Raw genomic sequence first — 20,666 nt, 5'->3', positions numbered from 1 at the left:
GAATGTAATGACTCCAAATACATTAGCAGATTGTCTTTCTTCCATTGCCTACTTTTTGGAAAAGAAAACACTTGGCTAACTTATAGGCAATCAGATTTAATTCTCTAAAGATAAGTAAATGACTTGATAGCCACTTCAAAGTAGCAGGAGTTGTAAAATTGGAGTTAAGTTTCCATAGCAATGGTTTTAAAGAATAGGTAGTGTTAGTTAACGCACAGCAGCAACCAACTGGTCTCATCGCTAGTAAGGCTGGGAAAGAAGAAAATTAGCTTCAACTGTAATCAAAGAGATTTATAAGACCTATAATGGGAAATTCACCAGTAATGGAGACTGCTTTAGAAATTGGAACAGTCAGCCTATAGAAGTGGAAGAATGATATCTTCCATTGGCTTTAAAATAGGATATGTGATCTGCTCAAGGCACTTAAAGTTGATAGGTTACTAGATTAAATAGTTTTTAACTTTGGGGGTCAGAGACCCCATTTAGAATCTGATGGGTAGCCAAGACATGGAAACAACCTAAATGCCCATCGACAGACGAGTGGGTGGACAAAGGTGTGGTAAACATGTATGCAATGGAATATTACTCAGCCATTAAAAGGAAAGAAATAATGGCATTTGTATTAACATGGATGGACCTAGAAATTATCATGCTAAGTCAAGTTAGTCAGACAGTGAGATACCAACCTCATATGCTATTACTTACACGTGGAATATAAAAAAAAAAGATACAATGAACTTCTTCACAGAACAGATACTGACTCACAGATTTTGAAAAACTTACAGTTTCCAAAGGAGACAGGTTGGGGAGGGGGGATGGGCTGGGGGTTTGGGGTGGAAATGCTCTAAAATCAGGTTGTGATGATCATTGTACAACTATAAATACAATAAAATTCACTGAGTTAAAAAAAAGAATCTGATGGACCCCCCCCTCCAGAAAAATGCACACACAAATAAAACTGCATGTGATTTCAGGGAAATTATGGACTCCCTGAAGTCTGTGCATTAGACCCTAATTTAAGACACCCTGGATGAGATGATCTCCATGGGTCTTTTTCGTGCCTCATAAGTGACAAGCTGCATGGCTCAATTTCCTCAAACAGGATGGAATCTGAGAATCAAGTGTCAAACTTTGGATTTTCTTCCTCTAGATTTATAATACTTGGCACACAGAGTGTGAAATTAAAAAAAAAATAACAGAATAGAAAGAATTCTGCTTTTAAATTCAATTCTTTGTCCCAGAGAAGCCAAATGTTTAATTTTAAAATCACTGGTTGGCTGTATATCATATTTATGAAAAGGCAGTGCAGGATGAGGCCCTCGCCAGCAGTTATTCTTCCTGGTCCCCACACCCAGCTCTGGATTCATGGTTGAAAATACAAACTGAGATGCCACGTTGACTACCCAGCATCCTTCCAAGTTCACACAGCTTCTAACTGTACTGCTATGAATGTCTAGCTGTACTTGAAAGATACTATCTTTTTATAATTCTCTCATCAGTTTTATACCTGAGTTTCATTGACTGCAAGTTGGACAATGACCACCCAGAATTACAGATCGGGAGATTATTTGGCCCGCTCCCTAAAATAAAGAGCTTTCATCCTCTCAGGAAGCATGGAGTGTAGTACATGTCTGTGTATGTTAAATGCGTGATAATAAGTTACCCCATATGTGTTAAGCATGGCTCTGTATGGTTTTTCCTGTTCCCTTATGCCAGTAGCCTCTAGTTTATCTGGAAGTCCTCTAGTACTCCTTTTAATCCCAAATGGGAAATGCACTGGTCTCTTTGTACTAGAATCCAGAACTCTGGAATTAAAGATGGCCTTCATGTGGAAAGGAAGTGATAGTGGTCTCTGGGAAACAGCATAATTGTCCAATGTCTATAACTTGTCATCCATCTTCACTGTTGTTTATGTTCCTAAGTACAAACCCTTAAATTCGTAGTTGGGAATGTCTTGATGAGATGAGAAATATTACTGATGAACAGGAGCCAAGCAGTCTTGACCAAGGTCTCTGTACCATTCACATGATAAGGTGGTCCTTTTGAGAGTTATTCCCTCCTACTGTTGAAATGGAAGGGGAGGACTTGAGTATTCTTTCCCGTACCCTGCTGCCCTTCCCCTAAATCTGTTGCTCTGGTCATGATGAAATATTGCATTGAAAGCATATAAGACATATAATGTCTGTGCACAGATAATCTGTGGTATGAACTCTTGACAGTGGCTGCAGCCCTTGCTGAGCCAAAGAAGGTTGTTTGGGAACTAGAACTGAGGAGAGGACAGGTCATGCCAGCACTGCAGCCCTGCTTAGTGACTGATGACGTCTCTTTACCCTGGAAAGCGTGTTGGCAGTTCACACCCTTAAAGCTCACTGATGACTTTCTGGGATTGAAGTTTATAGCAGAATTGCATATTCTACTGAATATTTATTTCTTATGTGTATTCTTCTCTGCAGAGAATGTGATCAACGGGCAGGATTATGAAGTGATGATGCAGATTGACTGTCAGGTGATGGACACCAGGATCCTCCACATCAAAAGCTCGTCCGTTCCTCCTTACCTCCGTGATCAGCAGAGGAATCAAACCAACACCTTTTTTGGTTCCCCTCCAGCAGCCACAGAGGCAGCCCATGTTGTCAGCACCATCCCTGAGTCATTACAATAGTACCCTGGGGCTACATGGGAAAACCGAGAATGGGACCCTGCTAGACTGGAGAGTAGGTGAGAGAAGTGCTTCTTTCTGCCTTCTTGGTGGCAAACAGAGAACCACCTCATGATACAATTCAAGAAAGAAGAGAAAAACGAAGCTGCTCTGTTTTTTCACGATCCACCCATCTACTTGGAAAGCACTGGAACTCAGACACAGGGGAGCAGCATTTCTCCAATGGCACACATTACCCTACATCTTCCACTGTTGCCTGGTGGAGATTTTTTTTCTATACCTTCCTAAATTGCTTTTCTGTCTGTATTTGTTTGTGTTTAAATAGTTATCTTCTTTCAAATAAGATTCATTTCCCCACTCTGCCATTTCACTTACTTGTAAAGAGACGTACTTATAGAAGGCAGCACAGCACACAGATATTTCCACTGATTAGATCTGTCATCAGCTTAATGCAAACCAGTTTTGGATATTGTGCTTGTTGGAAAGCAAATGTCAAAACCAGAAGAGCCAAAAGCATCCCCAAAAGAGTCAACACAATTTGGCGGCTTAGGTAAAAGGGAATATCTCTGGGTGGTAAAATTTATCTGAGACTGCACGTGACTATTTGGGGTTGGGGGCAGATAGCAAATTTGAGAGAATGAAATGGAAGAGAAGGGCTAGTGGTGGGGCTTGGTAAGAGGAGAAAGGTCCATTAATACACATTTTTAAAGCACTGAAAGTTTGATGTGACTGCAGTTTAAGATTAAAGCCACACCGACCATTTATTCTGCAGGCCCCAGACCACGTACTTATGTCTTCTTTTTTACTCATCTAGTTCAGATCCTCAAGAGCCCCAGGGCAAGCCCTTCATTTTTGTTGTGAATCACCACACACTACACACGTTTTATTAATACGATACCAAATTCAGCTAAGGAGCATGTCAGTGACTTTAAACAAACAAGAGCTTTTTCTCTTGAGAATTGACAAGTATTTACTCCTTTAAGACTACGCAGACAGGCGAGTTGGATTCCTGCTGGGAGAGTGCATCCCATAATATGGCAATAATTTTCAATTCTCCAGTGAAAAAGCAGTGAAGGAATTCACTCTTTTTGTCCTCCAATTACTTAAAAACAAAAACAGAAAAACATAAATCTTCCACTGTGTTCACTTGTACTTTGACCATTCTCTCCTCTCTGATTTCTACCTTCAACTCCTAAAGCGAGTCCTTTACGCTCTCCTCCTATGAAACTTTCCAATTTCTTAATAGATTTTTTTTCTGCAAACATTGCTTTTTAACCCCTTTGACTAGCCTTTGTCAGATTTCTTCCCTTCCTTTCCCTTCCACACTGTATCCATCTCTTCCTCCTTGCAACAAAAGGAAAAAGAAATATCAACTCCTCAAGGATTACATGTAGCTGGTTAGCTCTTTCCCTGTGAAATCAGGCATGGCTCTTGAATAATTCTGAAAACCCACCAGCACTTCTGTCTGGAGAGTGATGCCTCTGTGCCCAAGCCTTTTAGATGCTTCCCAGGAAATCAGTTTGACTCTTGTGAGGAGAAGGAGGCTCTCTTACTCTATTCCCTGGGAATCTGGGGTTTGAAAATTATCAGTTAGCCGCCGCCTTTTCTACAAGTACAAATGGTTTTAAGTCAGGGCAGCACTCCTGTCTGATTTAGCTGCTCCTGGGCAATTTTCAGGCCAGACCCCTTCTCCCTTAGGGCCACTCTTACTTCTGATGGGTGCCAAGGAAGAGAAGGTAAGTCTCTATAAGAACTTTAGGGTCCAGGGCAGTTTTCTCCTGGCCCTGCTCCTTCCCATTCTGTCCTGTGAATTAGCCAAACAAGAGGCTGTGACCATGGCTAGTAGGCAGTGGCAACATGGTCGTTCCCCAGCTGCCAGTCTTGAGGAACTGTCCTAGTTAGCAGTGGATACAAACACAATGTCCGTGGAGTGATTACGTGTGGTGCTTCCTTCCTCTCTTTTGCACTGAATCACACAAGAACAGACCATCATGTGGGACTTCTTGTTTTAAGCACTTAACTTTTACTTTATTCCTCTATGCCCAGCTTTTCCTATGCTCATTTTACCATCTCATCAGACTGAGGACTTCTATTATGTACGTAGCTTGAATGCCTCTCTCTCAGGTCAAAGTGTGGGTCGAAGTTAGGAAGGAGTCATGACCAAGAGCAGGCAGGTATTGAAAATAATGAAGTTCAGGGACCTGCCAAGTGACCATCACAAGCAGTCTGGGAGCCTTGGCTTTCTCTTCACTCATTGACCCTTCAGCTCCTTGTTCTTGAATTGATGTTTTTGAGATGAGGGAACAGGAGTCTTCTCAGGGTAAAGTTTCAGGAAGTGAGTGAAAGGCAACTGACAAGTGCAAAGAAGTATTCTACTTTTTACATTGCTGTCAAGGCTACTGTTCCTCCCTGGGCACAATGGTAGTTTTTATTTTAATGTCTCTATGTTGGTGCAAAGTCCTGTAGGAAAAATTGCTATGCCTGATGAATAAATTAAGCTGGTCTTTTGATTTAATTGTTTGGTGAGATTGCCTTTTGGGGATTTCAGTCAGGAATTATGGGGAGTGTGTGTAGTTTTTTTAATTTATTAAGTTTTTAAGTGGCATTTTGCAAGCTTATGAGAATATTGGATAAGCTCATGGAGGAGGCACATCCGCCTCTTACTAGATGATTTTGTGCCCTTTGGGGCACAGTACTGCTCTCTTAGGAAGTGATGGTGGAGGCTGCTGGGAACAGTTTTTCCACCTGAGTGCAAGTTCCAGGCTTAATGGAAATGGATGTTCCCTCATGCTAACTACTGAGGCAGAATCAGGAGCTTCTTCCCTGTGGGTTAACTCATTCAGCAGAACTAGGATTCAGCTCCATTAGAATGGGAATGTAAAATGCCTCTTTCCAAAGTAAGGATTTGTAAAAGGATCATCTTGATAAAGATGTATTGCTTGCCATGCTTATAGTCTAGAAACTTTACACTAGATTATTGGGTGGGTTTTGTCTTTTCACGAGTAAAAAAAAAAAAAAAATCCCTTGTGATTATAAGAGCTCAGAGCATCTTCTAATTTTTTTTTTTTTTTTAATGACTACAAGCTTCAGCACAAAGCTGGCATTTCTTTGCCTTTTCTTGTTAGCAAGAAGTTGACACGGAGGTATTTGAAATCAGCAATGTTATATGAGTCATTCTTGAGTGTTCTGAATAAACACTACTTAGAAACAGACAAGAAACTTGGGATTCAAACTGATTTTTCTAGCATTTTTAAAGAGACACTGTCCTAATTAAACTTTCCTGGCTTGAATCTTCCCCCCAGTAGTCACAGCCATGACATTCTGATAAGACACTGCTATGGCATTTGGAGTGATTAGAACTGGAGAACCTCTCAAGAAGCTCCTTGCAAATTTTTTTTTTTTAGGGCCACACCCATGGCATATGGAGATTCCCAGGCCAGGGGTCTAATCGGAGCTATAGCTGCTAGCCTACACCACAGCCACAGTAACGCCAGAGCCAAGCCACGTCTGCAACTTATACCACAGCTCATGGCAACTCCAGATCCTTAACCCACTGAGCAAGGCCAGGGATCGAACTCACAACCTCATGGTTCCTAGTCAGATTCGTTTCCGCTGTGCCACGCAGGAACTCCCCTTGCACTTTTTTGTACTGTTTTCTGACTCTTGCCATTTTACTAAAGCTCAAGTTGTGAAACTTGACAGATCAGAGGGAAATACTTGTAGTTGTATTTGACTTTCTAACACACTGAAAAGTTTCAAAGCCGCTTCCATTTTCATCTATTAGAAGTAACCACTACCGAGGAGCCAGCATAAGATCCCATGCCCCCTTCAGTTTGACCTCATGGAAATTTTCCACCGTGAAAGCCCTCTTTCCACTGCATGCTGCTGGGCCAACTCAGCTTCCTACAGCAGAGTCACAGGCCTGAACTTCAAATGAGACATTTCATATGATTGCCTGTTTTCATATAAATTAACCTCTCAAGTAAGATTGCTTAATGCCAAAATTGATAGACATTTATTACCTCCTATAGACCCCCCCATTCTTTACCAAAATGTTATTTTTGTCAGCCCTGGGTCAATTTACAGAAATTAGAATCTTTGCTGCTAATATGAATACTAATTATAATTTTTACCTTAAAACCAAGAGTAAAGCTTGAAGAAAATGAAATGTAATAATTTTTTTATTCTTATCCCTAATAATATTTGGGAGGGAGAAATTCCTGCTTTCCCTCACCCCCCAAGGGTTGTGGTTGATTTTTACTTTTCTAGGAAACAGAATATTGGACTACCCTAAAAAATGTTGCCAGAGTCCAGATGGAACTATGCATATTCAAAAAACAAATACAGTTTTCTCTTACCAGAAAAAAGTCAGAGTGTATTCTGTTAACATATTTTTAATGACTAAGCTTTAAGATTTATTTTGGATAAGATTAGAACTTTTAGCAGTTTATTCTGTGTTTGTTAATATCTGTATTAATATCTATCAGAATTTGTGGAAAGAATGACAAAGGTATCTTGATCAGGAAACTTGATCCTATGTATGAATCATGTCCTGGCTAGTCACTGTAAAAGAGTAAACACCATTCTCAACACATTAGTTTGCTAACCTTAAGGCTTAGAGACTTAGCACATTAAAAGGCATTTAATTATATTAAGTTGGGGAAACCAAGGAGTAAATAAATCATAGTTTATCATTTGCCAGGGTCAACAAACAGCACACTGTCTTGCTGCTTTCCTCCATTGGTGTTGGTGACCATTAATTAATAAGCAAACCAGGAGGCCTGGCATATTGATGTTGGTGACCATTAATTAATAAGCAAACCAGGAGGCCTCCCAGAGAGAGATCAGCATGTTGATTCATGGAAAATGTATATTGGACCATTTTAACCCACACTCACCCCTAACTTCTAGGTCAGTCATCTTCAGATATGATGCTGGGGAAATAGAACTTTAGATGGAAACTTCTATGCACTACTGGCCTGAGAGATGCTAGTTTCTTGTTCTCCTCATGTTGGCAATATGGTTGGGCTAAGGCCAATAGTGCTTCTCCCATGAAGCCATTAGAATCTGAGGAGAGAGTGTTAGAGATGCCATTTCACCAGGATTTGTTTCTAAGGTTGTATTCATGCTCAGTTAAGAATAGGTTAAAAATGTGGAGGAAAGATGTACCTTTCTCTCCTTTAATATTTATGTTGATTTACAACACATAAAGATATGATGACAGACTATGATATGCTTTTAAGCAAGTCTTTATAATGCAATACTTGTTCTTTGTCTGAAATTCAAATAAAGAATTTTTAAAACTTGACCTTGTTTTGTTCTGTATATAGAAAGAGTGAAAAAAAAAAAAAAGACCGAAAATGAATCTTCAGTGCTAAGTGATTAGTAATGAGAAGGGAAGCTTAAACTAGTTTTATGGCCTGTTACTGTTTAGCTGAAACAATGGAACTCTTTTCCACTCTTCTTCCCAACCTAGTTAAGTAAAACTTTCCCTTACCGTATCCAATTATTTGAACTACAGTGTTAGCAAAAGAAAAATACTGTCTAAAAACACATACTTTGTTCTTCTGTGTCAGGAAACTGAGTTAATCACACCGAAGGCCTCTTTTCAGCTTGGAATGACATGTCTCATGCATGAAGCTGGTCACTGCAGACTGACAACAAAGAATCCATCTGGGAAAAATCAGTGCAGGCATTTACTGAGTAGCAAACCACTGCTCTAAGTTCACTGCTCTAAGTTCACTAACTCTTTTATTTCAAGCTTTCCTATGAACCCATTTCCTAAGATGGTTACATACCTAGTAAATAGAATAACCAGCATTTGGATCCAGGAAATTGAGCTCCAGCACATGGATTCTTAACCACTATATTGTTCCACCTCCCACAGCATAGATGGGGCATGGGTTCCTGCCCTAAAAGACCTCACAGAAGCTGATGGAGCCAGGCACAAAAATATAAAAATTACACTAATGTCAGGGTTCTCTCTGGGGCAAAACTACATTTGTTTCCTAAGATAGCTTATTACGCTTCTTTAGAAAGTAAGGTCCCAGATCCCCTTTTATGCAAAGAAAGCACACATTGGAGGGTAGGGCGCTAGGCAGCAGAAAAGTGGATCCAAGCTCCATGGCTTGGTCTCTGGATGCTGGAGTCTCTCAGGGACTCATGAGAAGATATCTTGGTGGCAGGAGAGCAAAAAGACTTCAAACTGGTACTAAAATGTAAATCCTCTTCATTGTCTCAAATATTCAGTAAAGTCTGTTGTACCCACAGCTTTGAATCCATGTTGTTTTGGGGACCCAAAGTATGATTTAGTGCAGTATAGCCAGTGCAGAAAAAAGCATGCGGCCAGTAAAGGAAAAAAAAAAAGTCATGAAAGAGTGAAGCAACAGAGGTGAGTAGGGAAACATAACTCCCACATACCCTTATCCTTAGGGGACACTGCCACCAAATCCTTATGGACTTCTCACCGCATGTGGGTTACTGCTCAAGCCAATCTTTGGATCTCAAAGATAACCGCAACTGGCATTTGGATTACACAATACACCGTGCCAGAAATAGAGGGCTCTTCTAGCATACACTCTGCAATTTATCTAACTGGTCCTCTTTTGTTAGAAATGTAGACCACTTCCAGTGTTTTGCTAACCATAGGAAATCCATAGCATGTCATTTACTCCATCACATTGGTGGGATCTGTACACCTGAAGACAATCCTTTCCATAGTTGACTTCATGATAACAGCTGAAATACACTGAAGACAACTTCTGCTCGACATTGTGCTAAGCATTTGCAAGAATTAGTTCATTAAACTTTATGGCAGCCCTATGAAATAGACATCATTATCCACATGTTGTAGATGAAAAAAAAACGTGTGCAAAAGATTAAGGAACTTGCCCAAGAACTCAAAATTAGCACATATCAGAGGTGGGATTTGAAATTAAGTCTACCTTGATTTTGAAGCCACATTCTTTGTACTATAGTATGTTGCCACTCATTCTTTAATGACATAAAGGATATAGCAGGAGATAAAGAAGGGAGAAAGGAACCAAGCCACACGTCACAGGCAACCAGGGTGTTCAATCATGCTCAGCAAAGAGGCAAGGTCTAACAATGCTGGTGGGTTTTCTGTGAACAACTCATTCCCTCTGAAGGTGTACACTCAATGCTGGTTGCATGCAGCTTGTCCTAGACCTCCATCCTTGTGGTCCTCATCTTGGATGAATTGCCCAATGGGTTAAGGACAAGCTAGATGCTCCCATAATTGAAGGTGCCAGGTTTGGCCAACCCTCCGACTCTGCCAAGTGTGACCATTCAAGCCCATCTCCAACTGTCTAATCTTTAGAAGTTTTATTATCTTCAGAATGTTTCCACTACAGAATTAATTTCCAGTGTGGATGCTAGACTATGAGATGGTGAGGGATGCTTTTGTAAGAGACCACTAATCCCCAAATCCAAACTGAAATGCTTTGGGCCAGCAGTGAAGGACATATCTTTAAAATAGGTGCAGCATACCATATTAAGAAACGGGTCATTTATATGTGTATGTGTGATTGGGCCACTTTGGTTTACAGTAGAAAACTGACAGAACACAGCAAACCAGCTCTAATGGAAAAAAATAAAAATCATCAAATAATAATAACAATAAAAAGAAATGGGTCATTTGTAAGATTAACTATTTGTAGCACTATCACTCCTAAAAACTGTGCTAATTTAGATGGGAGAACCTTGTGAAGCTAACTAAAAAATAGTTCCAGTTGTTTACAGGTGTAGCCCTGTTTCTGCATACATCAACTGGTTGCAAAGGAAGAACTGAGAGCCCTAAAAGTCATCCCTGGAGTTCCCAATGTGGCACAACAGGATTGGTTGCATCTCTGCAGTGCTGGGACACAGGGTCAATCCCCAGCCTGGCACAATGAGTTCAGGATCTGGTGTTGCTGCAACTGTGGCTCAGGTTGCAACTGCAGCTTGGATCTGATCCCTGGCCTGGGAACTCCTCCATATGTTGTGGGGTTGCCAAAAAGGAAAAAGAAAAAAAAAAGCCATCCCTGACTCTCATTTCTTAGGTGTCCTGCTAGACTTTCAAACCTCTGGGATTATGCACATCATCTGAGCACTCAGTGGATTCTTAAACTGAATTTCTGCATAGCCAGTAATAGTGGCCTTAATTTACAACTGTCACAGATTCTGAGTGTTGTAACAGGCAAATGCAGGAGACAAGACAGCAAAGTAGAAGAACCTGAGCTCACTTCCTCTCACAGAAACAACAAAATCACAACTAACTGCCGAACAACTATTGACAAAAAAGACTGGAACCTACCAAAAAAGATATTCTACATCCAAAGAAGAAGCAACAATGAGATAGTAGGATGGTGCTTTCATGATGTAATCAAATCTCATACCTGCCATGTGGGTGACCCACAAACTATAAAATAATTATATCACAGAGTGAAAGAGAGTTCTGAGCCCCACATCAGGCTCCCCAGCCAGGGAGCTGGGCATCAGGAGGAGGAGCCCACAGAGGATTTGACATTGAAGGCCAACAGGGCTTGACTTCAGGAGCTCCACAGGACTGGGAGAAACAGACTCCACTCTTGAAGGGTGAACATAAGGGTGTACCTGAACTTGGACTCAGAGCAAAGCAGTGACTCCATAGGAGCCTGGGCCAAACCTACCTGCTGATCTGGGAGGGTCTCCTGGAGAGGTGGGGGGGTGGCTGTGGCTCTCTGTGGTGACAAGGACACTGGTAGCAGAGACCCAAGGGAATATTCATCTGCATGAGCTCTTCTGGAGGTCGCCATTTTGGCAACCAAGAATGACCCCACCCAACAGCCTGTAGGCTCCAGTTCTGGGATACTTTAGGTCAAACAACAAACAGGATGGGAACACACAGCCACACCCATGAGCAGAGAGGCTGCCTAAAGTCGTCCTGAGCCCAAAGCCACCTCTAAACACATCCCTGATACAGCCATGCTCACCAGAACAACAAGACCCAGTTCCACCCATCAGTGGGTGGGCACCAGTCACTCCCAACAGGAAGCTTGCACAAGCCCCTAGATCAAACTCACCTACCAGGAGGCAGACACCAAAAGCAAGAGGAATTACAATCCTGCCGTCTGTGCAATGGAGACTACAATCAGAGGAAGTTAGACATATGTGGTAGAGAGAGAGGGAGGGAGAGAAAGAGAGATCTACATCAAAACTTCATGGTAACCGCAAACCAAAAATATGTAGCAGATATACCCACAAAAAAGAAAAGGCAATCCAGGCAAAACACTAAAGATAGTCATCAAATCACAAGAGAAGAGAACAAAAGAAGAAGGGAAGAAAAAGAACTTATAAAAAGAAATCCAAAACAATTAGCAAAATGGCAGTAAAAACACATGTATCAATAATTACCCTAAATGTAAATGAATTAAATGCTCCAACCAAAAGACATACACTGGCTGAATGGATACAAAAACAGGCCCATGTATATGCTGTCCCCAAGAGACCCGCTTCAGATCTGGGGACACATATAGACTGAAAGTGATGGGTATGGAAAAAGGTATTCCATGCAAATTGAAATAAAAAGAAAGCTGGAGTAGCAATATTATTATTAAAAAATAGACTTTAAAATAAAGGCAGTTATAAGAGACAAGAACACTACATAGTGATCAAGAGAACAATTCAAGAAGAAGATGCAATTACTATAAATATATATGCACCCAACATAGGAGCACTTCAATATACAAGGCAAATACTTACAGCCATAAGAGAAAAAAATCAACAGTAACACAGTAATAGTGGGGGACTTTAACACCCATTTATACCAATGGATATATATCCAGACAGAAAACTACAAGAAACTACAGGCCCCAAATGACACATTAGACCAGATGGGCTTAATTGATATTTATAGAACATTCTATTCAAAAACAGCAGAATATAAATTCTTCTCAAGTGCACATGAAACATTCTGCAGGATAGATCACATGCTGGACCACAAATCAAGCCACAGTAAATTTAAGAAAACCGAAATCCTATCAAGCATCTTTTCTGACCACAATACTTTGAGATTAGAAATCAACTACAGGGAGTTCCCGCTGTGGAGCAGTGGTTAATGAATCTGACTAGGAACCATGAGGTTGCGGGTTCAGTCCCTGCCCTTGCTCAGTGGGTTAACGATCCGACGTTGCCATGAGCTGTGGTGTAGGTTGCAGACGTGGCTTGGATCCTGTGTTGCTGTGGCTCTGGCGTAGGCCGTGGGCTACAGCTCCGATTGGACCCCTAGCCTGGGAATCTCCATATGCCACGGGAGTGGCCCAAAGAAATAGCAAAAAGACAAAAAAAAACACCAACCAACCAACTAAACAAACAAAAGAAATCAACTACAGAAAAATACTGTAAAAAGCACAAACACACTAAATAAAATGTTGCTAATCAACCAATGGATGACTGAAGAAATCAAAGAGGAAATCAAAAAATACAGAAGTTCCCATTGTGGCTCAGCAGGTTAAGAACCTGACACAGTGTCCATGAGGATGCAGGTTCAATTCCTGGCCTTGCTCAGTCACCACAAGCTGTGGCTTAGGTTACAGATGCTGCTCAGATCAGTTGCTGTCATGGCCGTGGCATAGGCCTGCAGCTGTAGCTCAGATTTGACCCCTAACCTGAGAACGTCCATATGCCACAGGTACAGCCATAAAAAGAAAAAAAAAATACATAGAGACAAATGACAATGAAAACTCAATGGAATGCAGCAAAATTACTTCTAAGAGGGACGTTTACAGCAACACAATCTTATCTCAGGAAACAAGAAAAATCTCAAATAAACAACCTAACCTTACACCTAAAGTAATTAGATAAATAACAAAAAAAGCCCAAAGTTAGTAGAAGGAAAGAAATCATAAAAATCAGAGCAGAAATAAATGAAATAGAGATGAAGTAAACAATAGCAAAAATCAATGAAACTAAAAACTGGTTCTTATATACACACTGTAGATAAAATGGATACATAACAAGGACCTACTGTATAGCAGAGGGAAATCTAATCAATACTGTGTAATAACGTATATGGGAAAAGAATCTGAAAAGGAATATATATATATAAAACTGACTTACTTCACTGTACACCTGAAACCAGCACAATTTTGTAAGTCAACTATACTCCAATAATTTTTTTTAATGGCCACACTTGTGGCATATTGAAGTTCCTGGGCCAGGAACTGAATCCGAGCTGCAGCTGCAACCTACACCACAGCTGCAGCAATGTCAGATTCTTTAACCCACTGCACTGGGCCAGGATTGAACCCATGCCTCTGCAGAACCCAAGTCACTGCAAAATAAAAATTGAAGAATAAAAAACATATGATCATCTCAATAAATGCAGAAAAAGATTTTGACAAAATTCATGATAATGAATGATAAAACATTTATGATAAAAACTGTCCAGAAAATGGGCATAGAGGAAACTTACCTCAACATAACAAAGGCCATGTATGACAAACCTACACCTAACATCATACTCAATAATGAAAAGCTGAAAGTGTTTCCTCTAAGATCAGGAATTATACAAGGATATTTACTCTAGCCACTTTTATTCAACACAGTTTTGAAGTCCTAGCCATGACAATCAGAGAAATAAAAGAAATAAAAAGAGACTAAATTAGAAAGTAAAACTATCACTGTTTGCAGATGACATGATACTACTATACATAGAAAATCCTAGTACCAGAAAACTACTAGAGCTCATCAATGAATTTGGTGAAGGATACACAGAAACCTCTTACATTTCTATATGCTAACAACAAAAGATCAGAAAGAGAAATTAAGGAAGCAGTACCATTTACCATCACATTAAAAAGGATAAAATACCTAGGAATAAACCTAAGGATGCGCAAGACCTGTATTCAGAAAACAATAAGATGCCAATGAAAGAAATCAAAGATGACACAAACAGAAAGATACACCATGCTCTTGATTGGAAAAATCAATATTGTCAAAATGACTATTCTACCCGAGGCAATCTTTAGATTCAATTCTATCAAATTACCAGTGGCATTTTTCACAGAACTAGAACAAAAAGAAATTAAATTTATTTGGAAATACAAAAGAATAGCCAAAACACTTCTGAGAAAGAAAAACAGGGCTGGAGGAATCAGGCTCCCTAACTTCAGACTATACTATAAAGCTACAGTAATCAAAACAGTATAGTACTGGCACAAAAACAGAAATATAAATCAATTATACAGGATAGATAGGCCAGAAATAAACCCATGCACCTATGGTCACCTAATCTATGACAAAGGAGGCAAGAATATAAAATTGAGAAAAGACAGTCCCTTAAAAAACTGGTGCTAGAAAAACTGGACAGCTACATATAAAAAAATAAAATTAGAAATTCTCTAATACTGTAGACAAAAATAAAATCAAAATGAATTAAAGACCTAAATGTAAGGCTAGATACTATAAAACTCTTAGAGGAAAACACAGGCAGAACACTCTTTGACATAAGTCACAGCAATATCTTTTTGGATCTACCTCCTAGAATAATGAAAATAGAAACAACAACAACAAAAAAAACAAATGGGACCTAATTAAACTTAAAAATGCTTGCACAGCAAAGGAAACCATAAACAACGCAAAAAGACAACCCACAGAATGGGAGAAAATATTTGCAGAAAAAAGCAACTGACAAGGGATTAATTTCCAAAATATACAAACTGCTCATACTGCTAAGCTATAGGAAGTTTTACAGATAAAGCAGATAATATCTGTGTCCTCAAAGACATGTGCATGTTGTTTCTTCCATAGGTCTAAGTGGTCACCCTTCTGTTCCCACAGAAGAGTAAAGATAATTTCCAGAAAAGGCTATGATTTCTTGGCAGCTTGAAAAAATAAGTTTAGACACAAGCTGCTCTCGGGAGAGCTTTGGGCTAGAAGATTCATTGGTCAGTGTCTTTGTCATGGCCACAGAGCTTACCCACTCTCTTGGCTGCTGGTCCTAGGACACACACTGGTGCATTTCACTGTATTGTCTCTGGTTTCCTGAACATGCTGGAATTCTCTGCTCAGCAACTTGTTCACATCAGACCGACACATTGCCCCCTCCGGTCTGGCAGCCTCAAGCAAGACAGAATTACAGCAACCTCCACATCACCAGCCTGGCTGTTTCCATCAAATCCTTGGCTGGCAGAGGGGAGACTGAAAAGTCATCTTAATTTAAACAGCATGAGCAAGAAAGATGCTGAAATTTTAACCTCTTGTTTTAAAGGGTCACCACTCAGGTGAATACAACTAGAGGCAAATTCCAACTAGCAGCACATGTGGGGCTAAGTCCATCTTCCCAAGACATAATCTGGTGTAAATCAGCAGGGTGTGAACAATCCAAGGAGGGGGAAAATCTGCTCTTAGAAAGTTAGCTTCCTTTTCAGACTTTCACCTCTGCAATTTCTTATTTAATATCTATCATCTCTGAAGGACAGTAAACTCCAGATCAGGAAAACTGTCAGTGCCTACATCACTTTTTTTTTTTTTTTGGCTGTATCTGTGGCATGTGGAAGTTCAGGGGCCAGGGATCAAACTTGTACTATTTTATCCACGATGTGCTTAGGATATATAGCATTTTGGACATCATTTTAGACTAAATCGGTTTTTTGTTTTTTTTGTGTGTGAAGTTGAATGAGAATTTACAGCACAGACACTGTCTTTCTGGAAATGTATGTGATAGGATGGCATTTGTCACTTGTGTTTGCATGTACCAGCTACATCACTATATGCAAATATTCCTCATGCTCTCGAGATGCGGACTCATGGTGCCCACCACTGAGCCAGAGATGAGAGCTCTGCCTTTCCCTCATCAGACATGGCAACATCAGCTTTCCCTTTGCCTTTTTATTTCGTCCTGCTGTGTTTTCTTCAGATTTCAGTCTGTGGCAAACTGGAGGTGGACTGGACAGAAGCCATGGACCAGAGGGTCTACAAGCATTGCTCCCATTCGGCAGCAGCAGCACCACAGAACTTGTTAGAAATGCAACTTCTCTGGCTCCAATCCAGACCCACTGAGTCAGACTCTGGGCCTGGGCCCAGCAATCTGTTTTAACAAACCCTCCAGAGGGTTCTGATATGAATTTGAGAACCACCCATGTAGATGCCTCTCAAAGAGGCTGGAAGAGTGAGAGTATCAGCCTTCATCCAGAGATGAATCTCCTGGGACTGCGATCGCCAGGGCTTTAGGGAAATGCCAGGGCTTTAGGGAAATACCAGGGAAGAATTTCCTTGTTGTCATCCTCTTTTTGAAAATCCACCAGGGTTACACCTTGAGCATCCACAGCCTCCCATCCCTTGTAGCATCACCTGGCCTCCTGATGTCCTAGATGACCTCACTCTCAGGTGAGTGGCAGGAATCAGGGCTGCCCAAAGAGTGGGAATCCCCACTGTACCTTTAATCAGAAGTGTGCACGCAGCCACCCCAGGGCTTGAGGCTGTGTCTGGAGGAACAGACAGAATTGGCTGCTCGCCTCCCAATGATCCAAGGGTCTCTTGGAGACTGAGTTCCTGAGAGGTCCTGCCAGGAACCAGCACCCTCCAATGAGAAAGGGGATGGTCTGCAAGGCTGCTGTCAGCCCTCTTCTGAGCAAGTCTTCACCTCGAGGCTAGGGAAGTCCCCAGTGCACTTGGCATGGACACCCCAGAGAGATTGCTTCTGGCCTTGCTGGGGACCTGGCACTTGCCCCTTGTCTCTCAACTTCACAGCTCTGAAGACAAGAACCTCTGAGCCCCAGGGCCACGAGCTCTGTTCAGTTGACTGCAGGTTCTAACACTCTTCAACATAGCACTAGGTTTTGGTTCCCAAACTTGGCTGCATATTCGAATCACCTGGGGATCTTTAAAAATTACTGCTGCCCTGCTCTCACCCCCAGATGTTCTAATTTAATTGGTGTAGGGTGTGACCCAGCCATCGGAGTGTTAAAATTTCCCCCAGGTGATTCTAATGTGCAGAAAATTTGGGAGCCAATGAACAGTTTCTTTTAAGGCCAAGACCCAGCTCGTGTTCTAATGTTTAGGGAACCGCATTGTCCTAAAGGTAGAAGGGGCAGCAGGGTTCCAGGGACAAGAAAAAAAATGTGTTTGAATCATCAGACAGACTCCAGACTTAGCGAATAGCTGGTAAAGAAAGGAGGGGAGAGAGGTAGGGGTGCAGGCTGGTGAGCATTGGATTCACTGGCGAAGATGATGTCAGACATTCCTCTGCGATGTTAGAACTGGGGAAACACATGAAAATAACCATGGCTGTGAAAATGGAACTTTCTGTGAAATGGCATATTCTTGGAAGGCGAGGGAGCAGGGAGGAGAGGGAAGGGGAGAAGGGGAAAGAGAAAAACGAGGAGAGGAGGGGCGGGGGGAGGCCCCAGGCCCGAGAGACAAAGGAAGGGGATTCGCTTCCAGGCCTCTGGAGAACTGGGGAAAGAACATGAAGACGTGAAAAGATGTGCAGAGGAGAGGAGAGGGGGGTTTGAGTCGGCGGCGTGAGGATTGGGAAAAGAGGGCAACCGCCGACCTAGAAGAAGCTGAAGCAACGAAAGAAAAAGATAAGCCAGGAGGGAGAGAAGGAATGGACTGCTAGGAAAAGACAGACAGACAGACAGACAGACAGACACACACACACACACACACACAGTGTTTGACCCAAACCCACCCAACCTCCAGCTCCAGCTAGATGGAACGTTTCCCAGAAGACTGAGGCAGGCAGTGTCTTACCACACAGCCCCTCAGAGGAAGGGACAAGACACAGCCAACGGCCAGAGTGTCGCCTTGCTCCTGGCTTTGCAGGGCTCACAGAGGAAGGAGCTCTGGGCGGGACCCTGAGGGGACCAGAGCCTTCTGCTTGAGAGTTTCCCCCAGGGAGAGAGGGCAGTGCCCCTTAGGAAGCCAGGCCTATGTTTTCCACAGACTTTGGGGGGGCAGCTCCCTTATCCGAAGCCTGGCACCAGCCCTTGATTCTTAGATCTCACCTTAATGGCTTCCCTAGGGCAAGCCATCCAAATCCTGAGTCACCGAGAGAAAAAAGCCTTGCAGGAAAAACCCAGAAAAATGACGCAGGCTCTTCAATTCCTGGATGAAAGGTTTCACACCTACTTTGTGCAAAATCAGGAGACTTCTGGTGACTTGGTGTGACTGTAACCCACATGCCTATGACAAGCCACTTGCAAAGTAAAAATACCAGCCGTCTCATGGCCCCTGCGATGCTCAGCACATCCTGGGAGTTGGACTGCAGGTCCCATCTTGGCTCTTGAGATGGCCCAGGATGGAGACCTGGGCACAGAGACCCCCAGCAACCCCTCCCAGGATTAGTACTTCAGAGAGTGTCAAGATACATGTTGTTCAGGCTTAAGGAACCATCTGGGGTTGTCAGAAACTAATGCCAACACCAAGTGCTTCAAGATGCTGGCTGTGGTCCTCTAGCCAGTGTTACTCTTCCTTGGGCACTAGGGGCCTTGCTGTGCCAGGCTGTGTAGGCTCCTCCATGCCGCAGCACAGGCTGCTCCCCCCCCTGAAATGTCTCGCCAGCCAGTTTGGAGGGGCTGTGGGAGTTGCATGATAATACTCTGAGCCGTGCAGCTGGGAGCTGCCTCCGAGCACTTCAGAGTTTCCAGTCAGCGGTTTCCTGTGGGAGAGCGGTCCAGGGCCTCGGCTCTCCACTTACTGGCAGGCCTCTCTCTCTCTGCTTGGCCTCCCATCCACCCTGACCACTGGCCTGGCCTTGCAGAGGAACAAAAAGTGGATTGGCATCCTCAGAGTTAGAAAGACAGCAAACCTGGGAGCTGACAGCAGACCCCGGTCCTTATTTTTCAAGGGAAAGGAGGGAAGGAGGGGCCACCCCGGGGCCCCAGAGTCAGGAGCCTGTCTCCTGAGAGCTGCAGTGGGTAGGACAGCGTGTTCCACAGGAATGCAGTAACCCCATGGGGGTCCCTGTCTGTTCTGAAGATGCAACACAGAGGGCAGTGGCCCCTCTAGCACAGAAGTGGCCACTGTAGGAAGGAGGTATCAGACTGGGGCTAAGGTCTTTAGGGAGGGGGAGGTTCCACTGAGGGCAGAGAAGGCTGAAGTATCAGGGTGACCTAGGGGCCACTGGAGCCTGGTGGGTTCCAGGGGCTGTTGGGATAGTCAGAAGTCCTTCTGGGAGTTCCCATCATGGCTCAGTGTTTAACAAACCCGACTAGCATCCATGAGGATGTGGGTTCAATCCCTGGCCTTCCTCAGTGGGTTAAGGATCTGGCATTGCTGTGAGCAGTGGTGTAGGTCACAGACACAACTCGGATCCTGTGTTGCTATAGCTGTGGTGTAGGCCAGCAGCTATAGCTCAGGTTCCACCCCTAGCCTGGGAACTTCCATATGCTGCTGGTGTGGCCCTAAAAAGACCACACACACACACACACACACACAAGTCCTTCTGTGTGACCAGAGCTGAGCTGTCTGGTAATAGTCCACACATCAGCACATGAGTGCAGTCTCTGGGACACAGGGACACAGAGATGTCCTCCAGCAATAGTCAGGCTTGGGGAGAAAACACATGCAATTGTGAGCACCAGACAAGGCATGTCCTAGCATACAAGTGAAGAGGGAGAAGGGGAGGAGAGGATGGACATGCCAGGGCCCTTCTTACATGAGGTGGGCTGGGGTAGGGCCGTAAGGGAAGGGGAAAGTCCAACCAGGCAGTGACTAGGGAGGGTGACCCGGTGGGGGATTTCAAGGGGAGGAACAGTCTGAACAAAAGCAAGGAAGGTGCAGTCGGGCCAGTGCGACATCATGCCTTGAAGGCTTGTTGGGCCCAAGGAGGAGTAAAACCAGCTGGGAGCTAACTTTAAGCATCTCAAAGCACCACTTTGACACTAAGTTAGTTTTGAATAACCCAAAGGGTTCCTTAAACTTGGATATCTCAACAGAGTCATACTCTGAAGTGTTCCCTAGGAAGAAAGAGTCAAGTCTCAACCTGCAAAATGACTCTGCATTTCACTGGACATCCTGAGCA

The 20,666-nt window shown here is 42.8% G+C and overlaps 1 protein-coding gene across 1 annotated transcript in view; it reads left to right on the top strand.

Annotated features, from left to right (window-relative positions):
• ATF6 (activating transcription factor 6) overlaps positions 1–5,174 on the top strand; it is a 219,664-nt gene extending 214,490 nt beyond the window's left edge. The window contains exon 17 of the mRNA XM_047782874.1: positions 2,454–5,174. Within this exon, the coding sequence (XP_047638830.1) occupies positions 2,454–2,662 (209 nt within the window). The 3' untranslated portion in view covers positions 2,663–5,174. The remainder of the gene's footprint in view (positions 1–2,453) is intronic.
• The last annotated feature ends 15,492 nt before the right edge of the window (positions 5,175–20,666 follow it).

The sequence above is a fragment of the Phacochoerus africanus genome, chromosome 6, assembly GCF_016906955.1.
Source record: "Phacochoerus africanus isolate WHEZ1 chromosome 6, ROS_Pafr_v1, whole genome shotgun sequence".
Classification (NCBI taxonomy): Eukaryota; Metazoa; Chordata; class Mammalia; order Artiodactyla; family Suidae; genus Phacochoerus; species Phacochoerus africanus.
Note: the sequence above shows the minus strand (reverse complement) of the source record. Positions and strands in the feature narration are given on the sequence as shown.